This window comes from Zosterops lateralis, assembly GCF_965231275.1.
Source record: "Zosterops lateralis genome assembly, chromosome: Z".
NCBI classification, from domain to species: Eukaryota; Metazoa; Chordata; class Aves; order Passeriformes; family Zosteropidae; genus Zosterops; species Zosterops lateralis.
The window spans coordinates 17860330-17873261 of record NC_139800.1 but is presented as its reverse complement, the minus strand read 5'-3'; the positions used below and the strand labels follow the sequence as shown (position 1 = coordinate 17873261).

General features: G+C 43.0%; 1 protein-coding gene across 2 annotated transcripts in view; it reads left to right on the top strand.

The window, feature by feature from the left end:
* Positions 1-3994: 3994 nt before the first annotated feature.
* The window catches only part of EGFLAM (EGF like, fibronectin type III and laminin G domains), a gene marked incomplete at its 5' end in the record, with an annotated part of 73616 nt that continues 64678 nt past the window's right edge, over positions 3995-12932 (top strand). For both annotated transcript variants that reach the window (XM_083884175.1, XM_083884174.1), the window contains one exon: positions 3995-4103. In XM_083884175.1, coding sequence (XP_083740301.1) covers positions 3995-4103 — 109 coding nt within the window. The remainder of the gene's footprint in view (positions 4104-12932) is intronic.

Genomic DNA, 12932 nt, shown 5'->3' with positions numbered 1-12932 from the left:
TCCCATTTGTACACCTCTATCTCAAAATACTATGTCATTGCTTTTCTTTAAATCCTATTCTGGACTAAATGTAACCACATGTTAAACAACTCTGGAAAATGTTATAAATTTACACTCCTCTTTCATGTGAAGACAAGCTCCAAGGCAGAGACAAGGCTCTTTTACCCCCATGAATTAGGGTGGAAAAGCCTGATAACCTCACTGGCCATATTCTTCTGCTACCCAGTCTCTCCATCTGCTCACTTAACTGCTCACAAACAAACGTTTCCTTGCTTCTACCAAATAGTTTTGGGGTAAACATCCTGTTTTAGGTCCTTCCACAGTGATTTATTGTCAAATCAGGTGTTGAAAATACGTAGGGATCTATTTTTAACTATGAATGAGTAATGGTCTAGATGCCTACTAAACACAGTTTGTTTCTTAGAGAGTCCTGATGTGCCAACTTTGAAATTTACCCAAAAAAATCAAGTCCTGTTACACTTGACCTCCAAAACCTGAAAGGGAGGTTATGGCTATACGTGAAAATTTGGTGCTTTGCATTTATATCTAATTTAATCTTTTTAAGGAGAAAGGGTGACTCTTGATTCTGGCACTTGTAAATCACATGTTGATACAACAACTATGTAGTTGCAAGCTGAATCAAGTTGATCCTTTCGGATGCAGTGCTTTTAGAGGGGTCTGAGTACAGAGAAGTATGAGAGACACTCTCTCCTGCCTTCCCAAGACATCACTCCTTGCATCCCTATTGCTGTATGCACATGCATTGCCTCTTAAGGAAGAGAGGTGAGGGGAAAATTCTCTGTGTTATACCCCTTTGCTTCACTGAGTAAGAAACTATGTGGACTGGAGTCTGATTCCTTCCCAGATCTACAGAGCAAAAGCAAGAATGGAATATTCAACCTGAACACAGGGCTAATACATCCAAATTCATGTGGTGGCTTAGTCAGCATCTTTCCTGGTGGAGGAGATAATGAAGGAAAACTGCCTCCACCACCACTAGACTCCTGAGTTTATGGTCTTTTGAAAGACTGTGTCTCAGTCCTTATCAACAAGTATTTACAGCCACTAGAGAACGAGGCACATGATGGATGTTTTACACATCTAGATATTCTCAGGAATCAAAATAAAAAATCTTACCACTGGTACAGAGATGGCTCTGGGGCTGAATTCAATTGCAGACCACTGATTAAAGCCAAATCCAGACAGAACAAGTCTCAGGTGAGGACAAGGAGAAGCAGCTGGATGAACATACAGATAAGAGGTATCATTAGTAACTGTGCTTTTCTGGTACAACAGAGCCCTCCATGATAAAGATAATTTTTTGTCTACAAGACAATGATGTCTCTCACAAGCTAATCTGAGACAGGCACAAAACTCAGCAGTAGTCTGACCTCCCAAAACTCAGCACTGTCAAAAGTTCATTTAACTCTTCAGTCATCTTGCCATCTCACAGATCAATGAACAGTAAGGCACACATTTATCTTTTAAACAAAATTCTAAGCTTTAATTCTATATATACTCCACTAAAATGCCTCTCCCTCTGGAAAGAGGTGCATTAACAAATGTGTGCCAAGTTGCATTAATTGTATACTACTGGAAGACAAACAGGGACTACGCCAATGAGGAGAGTGGAAAAATCTTACCAGTGAGAAACAACTTGGGAGTCATGTTGTTATTTAGAGGGAATTTACCAGGCTTGTGTTGGATTACCTTTGTTACTAGGATTTTCAGGAAGAGCACCTCTCCATACATCCAGAACTGAATATCCTGCTCCATCACAGCAGAAGGCAAGTTGCCAACTTGCATGGCTGGAGAGATAATCTCCCAAAACTGTAATTAAAATTACAAAATCTGTCTGAATCTTATAACTGCCTGAAACTCAGCAGTATCAACTTTGGTGTTCCGATCATTATGGCCTCAATATGTCCAACTAAAACTTAATCACAGAATACTTTGGGTAGATAGGCATATGTGAGAAGACAAACTGCAGTGGTTATTATGAGTACTGCCAGAAAAGAAAGTCAGAGGAAAGAAATGGGGGAGTGAAATAAGGGAGGAAGGAGATCAAGTGAGAAGAAAAACAGAAATTGTAATGAATTTGATGACAGCACACTGTACAAAACACAATTACTTGGAGTGTATATAAAGGACAGGCTCTGCTTTTCTCCACCCTTGGCTGTGATCTGCTTGCCATTTTTGCCAACGAGCAGCCATGTGCCTTTTGGGCAAATAGGGAGTCGACAGTTCATTCTCTGCCCTGTGAACTGCAGCTTCATAGTGCACTACAGTTACTGATCCTGCTAGAAATGCCTGCCATGAGTCCTGCACTTCTCCCACACGTACTGCAATTCCTCTGTCTCTGCAAAGGCAGGCTGTTAAGAGTGTGAGACAGATGTACCACTGGCATCCTCAATAATCCTTACAAAACTACCCCTCATCTTTAATTCCTGTAGCCTCGAGCATACTCTCCTGGCAGTGATTACTCTGAAACTTGGATGCTGCCCTTTCTAAGCACAGCAGGTTTCTGTCTTCTTTCCTTGTCCCAGAGGTAGGCAAGGGCCGTCTCCAGTGAAGGCTTCAATTACTGTCTCCAACTTCTTCATGAGGTACTTGCACTGCTTTTACAGGATAGAGGCTCAAACTCCCTTCCTCTGATCTTCTGTCCAAAAGGACTTCGTCACCATTTCCTTGTCTACTCTCATACCCTAAAATGGTACAGATTTCCTTATTTTCCTGTATCAGCATTGTTCCCACAGACAGACAGTTTTCTTCTGATCTCTTCTTGGATTTTCTCCACGTCATAAAATTACAGCAGGGAACTCATTGAACAGAGTATCAGTTTTACAGATTCACAAAGAGACTGTATAAACATACATAATTTATATGGACATCAAACCCACTGAAAATTATCAAAGTAAACAGCCAAATAAACAAATGAAACTAATTTCCAAACCAAAGCCCACACAAACCCTCAAGACATAACAACTCTGGTGTTTCAGGGTTTATACTGATCTCTAACTAACCAAGCTTAGGATGAGACCTGGAGCAGAGGGTAGATAATCTCATGTCTGCTAATACGAAATTTCTGCACTTCTTTTCAATTTCAAAGATGGGATACTGAACCAAATGGATCTGGTCTTTCATTCCACCAATGCTTCATTGCTATAAAGAGATGCTTTGGATTTCTTCTTTACCTCAGGGTTTTTTTCGGGATCATGAAACTCAAACGGTTCCCCTTGCCTTCTTCCCCCTGCCCTCCCCATCCCCTCTAATCTCCACAGGGGTTTCTATATTAGTCTGAGTGGCTGGATAGGTCTCAGCCTCCATCTGGGGGAGGGATTAAACTTAATTTATCCTCTTAATTCAGCAACAATTTCCTCACCAAATCCTCTTCCTAGCTTCGCCTTCGCTCCAGGAGTTGGCTAGCATTTCAGCCCCGTACCTTCGGGGAAAAGAAGACCCGTAAAACAACCCGTGTCAAACGCCGATGTTCCCTGGGGAGGGCAGCAGCGGAGTTGGGGTCCCGCCGGGCGGAGCGGGGTCCAGGGCGGGGGGCGGGCAGGGCCGGACAGGGGTCCCCGCTGAGCACGGGCGGGCACAGCGCCCCACGGTACTCAGGGGTGGGTGCTGAGCGCCCTCCCCGCGGGCCGGGCCGGGCTGCCGAGGGGTCCCGGCGGCGCGGGGCTCTCCCGGCAGGGGACGCCGCGACCCTCGGGCGGGGCAGGGCAGGGCAGGGTCTGCCGGGCCGCCCCGCGGGGGAGGTGCCGCGCCGTGCCCCGCGCCGGGCGCTCGTAATCCCATCAAAGGGCCGGACCCAGCCTCCTCCCCTCTTTCCTCCGGCCCTCCCCGGCCCTGCCCAGCGCGTCCCGGCCCCGCCGTCCCCTCCGCCCCGCTCCGCTCCGGCCCCGCTCCGCGCCCCCTCCGCGCCCGCTCCGCGCCCCTCGCCCGCGGCCACCGGCCCCAGCTCCCGCCCGGGCGGGGGGACTCGGCGCACATGGAGGTGCCGGGCGGCTGTCAGCGCCGCTGCCTCGCCTTGGTGCTGCTCCTGGCTTCGTGCATCGGGTGTGCGGCCACGCCGCGCAGGAACATCCCCCGCCGGCAAGGTAAGGACGGGCGGCAGCGCCGGGCGAGGGTGCGGGCCCCGCCACACGCTGGCCCCGGCCGAGTTCCGCGACCCTGCAGCGCTGGGGGTGCCCCGGGTGGGCAGAGGGCAGCCCCGGGTGGGCAGTGGCAGCCCCGGGTGGGCAGAGGGCGGGCGGGGGTCCGGCCCCCGGCCCGGGAGCGCGGCGGGAGCTCCGGGTGCCCGGCGGGGCGTGCGCCGCTCCCCGCCCTTCCCTGCCGGCCCCCGCCGCCCTCCCGGGGAAGGGAGGATGCCCGGGCAATGGCAGGGACCCCTGAACTGCGGGGTCGGTGTGTGATCCCTTTTCTCCCACATCTTACCCCCGGTGCCGGTAGGCGCGCTCGGTTTACAGACCAGGATCGAGCTGCAGCTACTGCGGAAGAAAGCGGCAAAATTTTTTATCCGTTTTCCCCTGGATCCCGTTACCTGCGGTGAGGCGTGAGCAAAGTTGGAAGCTTAGGTGAACCTCAAAGCCAGTCCGAGGTGACCTGGGAAGGCTGGTTCCGTGGCTGTGACATTTATGTGTGTGGCAGCAAATGAGCTGAGACATTGAGTAGTAAATGCGAAAGAAAAATTACTAGGGAGGCAATGATTTTGTCCGAGAAATGTAGCTGTCGTGTGCCGGGCATGATGTGGTGTGCCTCCTGGTCCTTCTCCTGGCTGGGCACTGCCCGTGTCCCGTGGGAGCGCTCCCACGGCTGCCGGCGGGAGGTGTGCGCGCTGGTCAGGGAAGCCTTGCACAGTCCTTACGGGCTGAATGTTAAAGCCCCCAGTCGGTTAAAGCCCTTTTACAGTTTGCAGCATATGAAACAGTAAGGTAAAATGTAAACAGTGAGATGAGACACAGTGCATGGTGAGGTTTGACATTCTGTATACTTTGCACTGTTGCGGTGCTAAGAGGAGATAACTGTTCCCGGGGCTGTCTCAAAAACACTGGGACTATCCTGGAGTCTTTGTGACCAACAGTGGCTCTTATCACTGAATTCACTGAGATCAGTTCAATTGACAGTGCAAAAAGTTTACCAAACTCTGCCTCTTCTCATGAAGTCTTTGTAGCTTCAGATCCTCTTTGTACCTATCCCAGAGTATTGATTTATCCCAGTATTTAGTATCCCAGATTTTTACTGGTTTTAGAATCGCTATTGTGCCTTTTCTTGCTCATATGAGAAGAAAACAAATGCCTGTACAGTTGGAAACTTAATACTTAAATACAGCCTGAGCTTAAAACCCTTACTGGACAGATGGCTAATTTTACTGGTCTGACCTTGTCTCTTAGGGATCTAGTCCCATGATCCTTGATTGTCATAATAGTCACCATTAAGTACTTGAGGAAATTAGACAGACAGTCGTTGTGAATGAGGTGATTAGTAGCTTGCATTAAAAATATTGGATATGTGAAGTTGGGGAGGCAAATATGTAAATATTTTAAAATATTCCTTGACTCTAACATACTGTTGTACTTGGTTCCCCTAGTTACAGCAGAATGGCAGACCTGGGGAAAATGTATTTCTGTACATTAAATTAAAATAGTTTAAAACTTGGAAACTAATTGTAGTGTTGTGAAGGAAATGAATTAATATATTAGTATTGTGTTCACCTTACTTTTGTTAGCACACATTTTATATTATTTTTCTTATAACATTCTTCAGATTCACTGGCTGATTCAGTCACTCTTGCTTCGTTTGCTGCATAAGAAGTAATGAGTTTTATTGAGCAAAATTTTTCAAAATCTGAGAAAACATTAGAAAATCCACTTGTAGCAAGTTTGAAGAGGGAAATCCCAATCCCCCACAGAGTTTGTGTGCAGCAGTGTATATATATATATATATATATATATATATATATATGTAACTAAAATCCCATCTGCATTTTGTGGGGGGCGTTGGGATTGAGGGCTCCCAAGAATCTCGTGACTGGGTCCTTACCATGAAATGTTGCCCTTAAAACACTCAGAACAGGTGTGGTTTCAGGAAGCTGGAGCATCTCTGCCTTGTTCTGCAATGTATCGTATGCTGTGTGCTTAAGAGTGGAAAAAAGAACTGTCATTTACTCACACATCCAAAATTACACATTCAGTGAGTAAAGAAGAGATAAGATAGCAAAAAGTTCTTCAGGATTTTTTTTCTTTAATTTTGTTCTTTTAATAGTGATAGAAGTGAGACTTCTGCAGGAATTTTAACTGAGGTGAAAGCAAGAGATTCTCTCTTCTTGAGAGAGAAGTTCTAAAACCACTTGATCTTCAATAATGGAAGTTGACTTGGAGGTCCACTGGATCAAAAGATAAAATATAGTAAAATGGATCTTCATTTTTCCCTAGTTTCAGTTCAGGGCTTAGTTTACTGAAAAGATCAGTTTTGTAATCCCAAGAAAGCAGCAAAGTAAGAAATCTGTTTGTGAAGTTAAAAATATATAGCAAAATGGCCATAAATGCAACTTCTTAAATTAATCTTCAGGGAAAAAGACTGTTGTAGTCAAATACAGGACATTCTGATGACTGCTAAAAAAATGTGAACATTTATTTACAGTTACATAATACATTTTCTGGAGACAAGGAAACGGGATGACAGACTCTTTGGGAAGGGCTTAAAACAAATCCTTAGACACCGTGTGGTGAATAGTATAGCTGGGAACAGATTAGCCTGGGATTCTCTGTATCTTGTACTCCCAGAAGCTGGCACTCATACAGCTGCTTTCACATTGTTTTCTGTCTTTTGCCTTCTGCAAAAGGTTTTTGCCATTTCTGCTTCAAGTTTCAAGTGGCTGAAGAATAGAGAGTCTGAAACTAACTCCTAATGTGTTACTCTGCTACTAATATAAACGGAATGTTTAATTTTAATGGTTGTCTGATTTTAGAGAATTTTAGGGAAAAGAGCTGACCAGTCCTGTGGATGTTCGCAGCGTAAAGTTATTGCACTGTATTGCATTGATGCTTCTTTAGTAACATAGCGTAAAATTCCAACGCCCTGTAGAATAATAAAATGGGTAAGTTGGTCTGCATGGAGAATAAAAATAATCATATCTGGTGCTTAGGAATGCTCCTCCTTTTATAAATACATTATTCTTGCCAGCTAATATAAATAAAGAATTTGGCTTGTATTTCTTTCCCAGATGTCCGTTGCAGTAGACATCACTGGCTTTCTGTGTAAATGCTGAAGGAATCAGACCAGTTAAAGTCTGAAGACTTTACAAGAGAGTAGCTCTCAATATCAGGGCCAGAGTTTCAAAAGAGTACAGATCCTTGGTCAGTACTACAGTAAATGAATTTTTTTTTTCCAAAGGATTTGGCACAGGGATACTTGAATTCTTTAGAAAATCTGACTATAATAAGAGCTGCTACATAAGGAACACTTTTGAGAGTCTAGCCATACTTATATATCAAAACAGGTCAAACGGCCTTGAAATCAGGTCTACAGATATGAAAAATTCAGCAGTCATTGGGAAAGAAGGTGCCTATTTGAGTTTTTAAATATTACAATTTTTTGGAACAACAATAGGATGAATTCTTATTCACTGTCATAATAAATCCCAAACATAAAGCGTGCAAGGGTAAGGCTGATTTGCTGCTGGATGTGAAGTGTCTGAGAAGAGGAATGACTGTGAAGCTGAATGATTCCTAATGTGAGGGATGTAGAGCTGTCAGAGTGCATATCTATGAGCTAGAACTAATAAAGAAGATGTGAATAATTTATTTGAGGGAAGATTAGTATCATCCTCTTACAGTTTCAAAACTGTCTGATGTGTCTTCAACACAAATGAAATCAAGCACTAATTATATATGTATTTGTTTGTCACCTTCAGGTGTAAGTGGCATCGCAACATTATGTGACATTCTCATTCTGAGTGGACTTGCTCTTGTACCTCTGGGGTCTGTGATCTGGTAAATTCTGAAAACCGACCAATCACATCACCACCTCATGCAGATATGAGCATTCCAATAATACTTTCCAGGGCAGCAATAGGAATGCAGTGAATTAGTCCACTTGAACATGTTACTCTGTATGTCATTGTTGCTCATTTTGAAGTATGTTTTCTGACTTTAGTTAGTCTCACTTGCAGCAAAATGTCTTGTGCCCTTTCCGCCATGAAATTGCTATATTCCTCTGTACAAGGAAACTTTCAGTGAATGTTTTTCATTGGCACCATTTTGCTAATGTCAATGTCTGTAATGACTATTCCGACTTCCACCAGTGTTCAGAAAGGTAAAATTAGCCAAGACATTCTATACCAGATACTGGGGTTCACAGTGATGCTTCAGAGAGGAGGGGTTGTTTTGGAGTTAGGGTACTAAAGTGGTCATTGGGAAATCTTTCTGCCTTAAGTCTGTCACAGACTGTCTTTGGTGGCTTGCCAGTCCTTCACAGGTCAGATTTTAATTTTTAAAAATGCTTCTATGCTTTTACCCTTTCCAGCCATGCCACTTTAGACAGTAGTAAGACTCCTATAGGGTGCTCATCACAGCTGTACCCCAATTTTAGTCGGTGCTTCCAGGCTTTAACTGAGTGATAATATGTAGGTGATTTTCATGGTGTCTTCTGGTGTGCCATGCAGAAAAAACACCCTCTTTTTCTCTCAGTGACACTGGACTGGACAGGAAACAGCATTGTGTACTGTTTGCAGCTTATTAGAAATGAACACATCCAACAACCATACTCACCTTAAACTTAAAGGCAAGGATTCTGAGTGTCAGTCGCCCAAGACATCCTGAGGAACAGAACAGGAACTTGTTTTCTTAAACTAGAGAATTTTGGTGCATGAGTTCTCTTCAGTGCCCCTCATACTCGTTGATAAGCTGAGAGTATACTTGGAAGTTTATAACTCTTCAGATCATGCTTACATTGGGACTCAAATTTTTGCTCATTTCTATTTATGCTGTTTTAATGTGTGTTTATGCTCTTTTTATGCCCTTTTAAAATTTAAAATAAAATTAAAAAGGTGACTATCATTTCTTCATGTCCTCAAAACAGGACTGATAGGACCTTTTCAAAACTTTTCCATCACAAGGAAATGAAACTCTAAAATGCTTATAGAAACTTTTTCATATTTAAAACTCATCAAAGTATATTAAAGATACCTGTAACCTAAGCAAACAGCCATGAATAGGTCTTTGCAGAGGTTATTATTTAATTGTTGAGTGTACAATTAGGTGCCATATTTATCAGTGAATGTGTGATGGTGGTCTAGGATCACATAACAAAAGACTCCCTAAATCACAGGGACACAGGAGATTATGTTAGATGTGTGATCTTGAATAAAATTTATTAATTGTTTTCTGTGCAAAAAATGATCTATCTAAAAAAAAAAAAAATCCCACAAACCAAACCTGTTCTTCATTACTACTGCTAACTGAAATGAAATACTTTTGTGTAAGTCTGGGAAATATTTGATTTCCTTTTATTTTTACTTTTAGTGAAGATCCCGACACATGACAACTGAATTAGTTATTTCATATAATGAGACCATCCAAAACACAGCAGAAGATCAGACTTTTTCAGACTTTTCAGAGCCACTGGGCTGAGAACAAGCACATCAGAATTCATTTTTGAAAGTAACTCGTTCACCAAGGCATAAGCCACTGAAAATTGGAGGCTTAGGGGGAAAGCTTCAGCACAACCAGATACCTAACTCAAACCTAGATAATCATATGCTGTGTGATGATCCATAAAACTCTGCAGATGAGGGGTGTATAGTGTGAAATACACTAAGTTCATCCCAGTTCTATTGAACATAGGGTAGCTACACCCAGGGGTAAAGACTACTGTTAAGGAAAGTCCCTCAGGATATTGGCCTCTAGTGAAAAAGGAATCCACACAACATTGATAAAGGGAGCCATTTGTTCAAAAGGGAGAGGACAGCTATGTGGTCATCAGCAAAAGGGAAAAACCCTTTCTTCTCTTGGGTTGGATCCCTGTAGGTGGAAAGTCAAAATACATTGGCTTTCTTTTCTTAAAGGATTGTGTCGCTCAAGCATCGCCAGAATTATCCTGGATAATCTTTTAGAGCTTGGAAATATAAATTGTATGCAGGTGCTAACGTCTGAACATGGCTTTGAGTGAATGCCCCAAGTAGTGATAGGGTGTCTTTCCCCTTCTATATGTTAACCTTACAGCTAATAAACACTTTTTATATAAACAGTGCAGATAGCAGTCGTGTCAAGAACAGTTCTTCTGAGAAGTGGACACTGTGTGGTTCTGAGTTTCCCCATGTCCTCAGAGGATAGTCAGTCCAGTGTTATTTGCACAGAAAGATCTCTGAAACTGGAAGAATCCCAATACAGAGTATTCTCCATACCACTCTCAATTTTAAAAGTAGCTTAAAATTGCTGGCATCTATGAAAATGATGATATGTATCAATACCTGTGTACATTCGGACCTTGTGAAATTGTCTTTCTAATATGATAGGAAATGAACATCCTGTGAATCTTGATCATGCTTCTTTCAAATACAGAAATCATTCTGATCTTTCTGCTGTGCCAGAGGTATTGTTTCACATACAAAGTTTTAAATCAAGACTTGCTTTGTGTTGCTGGGCTCAAAAATCTTCTGAAAAAAAAATCCTGAGGGCAAAAATTATGCAGTATTTCACTCAAGTTTAATTGCTTTCATGCATAAAAAAATTCAACTAGAGTATCATTTTAGGAAAAAAAGAAGCCAAACTATGAACAAAACCTGTCAAACTGTAGATGATGGAAAGTACATGTCTAGGACCAAAATTTTTGTGGTTTAATTAGAGATTGCAGAAGCCAGAATCTGTTCCTTGGAATTGAAATGTGAGGTCTCTTTCATATTCTGCTTTCTAGACAATTACAGGAGAAGGTAACATGTTTCCAAAAATAAGTAGGCATTTTATGAAGATGACTATTTACAGAGATGTTGGCATTGCAGCTGATACTCCAGCCATGCATGGAGATTGGTGTCCCGCTGGCATTTTTAGTTCCCATTCCCATTTCGTTACGTTCTTGTTCCCATGTGGACCTGTGCTGTGCAGGTTGCTAATGTTCCCATCTTTACTGATCAGCCACAATGGCAAAGTTGAACTTTTCAGCCCAGAACTCTTTCTCTGTCCATGTGTGTGCCAAAGGACTCGCTTAGTAGGAGTGAGATGAGGACCTTCCAGCCACTTACCCTTGCAGAGCCCTAGAGTGATAGGATGGAAGAGGAAACCTGCAGAATATAAGCAATTCTTTCAGGGACTTCTGGACAAACAAGACAGCACCTAAAATGGTTTTAAAGGGGGGAAAAAAAGCAAGCTGTTTGGACCTGCTGATCCAAGTAAAGGGCATGGTTTGCATGAGGTAGCCATGGTAGTGGTTTGGGACAAAGGGTTGGACTCTACAGGTTGCAGAAGACAGTGTGCCAGTGGAGCAGGGAATGCTTTCTGAGGATTAGGGAGCATTAGATATTAGCTTTGTGGATATCATAGCTGTGTCATGTGCTATTTTCTCCTCTACGTATTTATTCTTTATTGCTGTGATATATTTCCATGTCTCATTGTCTCTTGCACCGAAGAGGGTTTTGTTCTTCCCTGTTGGTCTCTTAGCTCTCACATCCTGCTGCTTGTTACTGGTTCTTTGAACACACAGGCCATGTCACACACTAAATCAGTACAGGGATTCAGGTTTAAAAACCACAGTTATTTCAGTCAGTAGAGACAGAGAATTTCCACTAGTTTTACTGGTAGTGCTGGTGAATGGAGAGACTTACTGATTGCAGAAGGTATTGAATTATCCCATTTCATATGGAAGAACAGAGTTGGGGAAGAATTTCCTGCTCCTCGAGAAGATGCCAGATTTTCTTTCAAAGTAAAATACTTGTGGAAATCCTACAAATAAGTGATGAGGGAGTAATGAAGATGGAGCTAGGCTTTTCTCAGTGGTGCCCTGTGGCATGGGTGGAGGCAATGGACACAAAGGGAAAGCAGGAAATTCTCTTTAACACGAACACATAGTTTTTCACTATGAGAGTGACTGAGAATTTAGGCCGAGAGGTTGTGGAGTCTTTGTCCTTGGAGATATTTAAACCTCTTTATGCAAAGTCTTGGGCAACCTGGTGCAGCTGAGCCTGGTCTGAGCAGGGGTTTGGACTAGGTGATCTCCAAATGTGCCTTCCAGCCTCCCTCCTCCTGTGATTTTGCAGAGTGTCACAAGGATCTCCTGAAAATGTCTGTTTCAGCTCTCAGGTTTAGCTTCCTTTGAGCTCTCCTTCACCCTGTCATGGAAAACACCCTGACCAAAAGCACCAGCTGGACCAACTATTCTGCTTCCTACAGAGAAATGAGTGTTTTCTGGCATTTGATCAGTGTAAAGTGTTTGGTGGGAGGCTGCTGCACTTTGTGTTGTGTAGCTAGCTCTAGGGGGCCTGTGCCAGAACCTCAGGATTAACCAACCCACAAGCTGATTTTGTTGGTACTTTCTAGGGCAGGACCAGGTGGTTTGTGTCCATGAATAATGAGGTTCAAAACAATCACTCAGGACTTGGAAGGATTGTGGGAACCTGAATGCTGCGTGTTGTGTCCCTCCCTGCACATTTGATTCCTGTCACGTGGTCAGCTTTGTCCCCTTTACACTTTAATCTTTTTGCATGTGTGTATGTAATGCATGTGGGATTGTCTGATTGTAATATTTTCTATCTGACCACTTTTCAGGAAGCTCCCCTTTAATTATTTTCTTGTACCTTGGGTTTCAGCGAGAAAGAAATGTGTAGTAGATAAAGTGAACTGATTAAGGCACATAAAGGAGAATACTTTTCAACTATTGTGAACAATTTTGTCGTGTGTTCCATTGAGATAATAAGTTTTGGATAGCAAACACCTGAA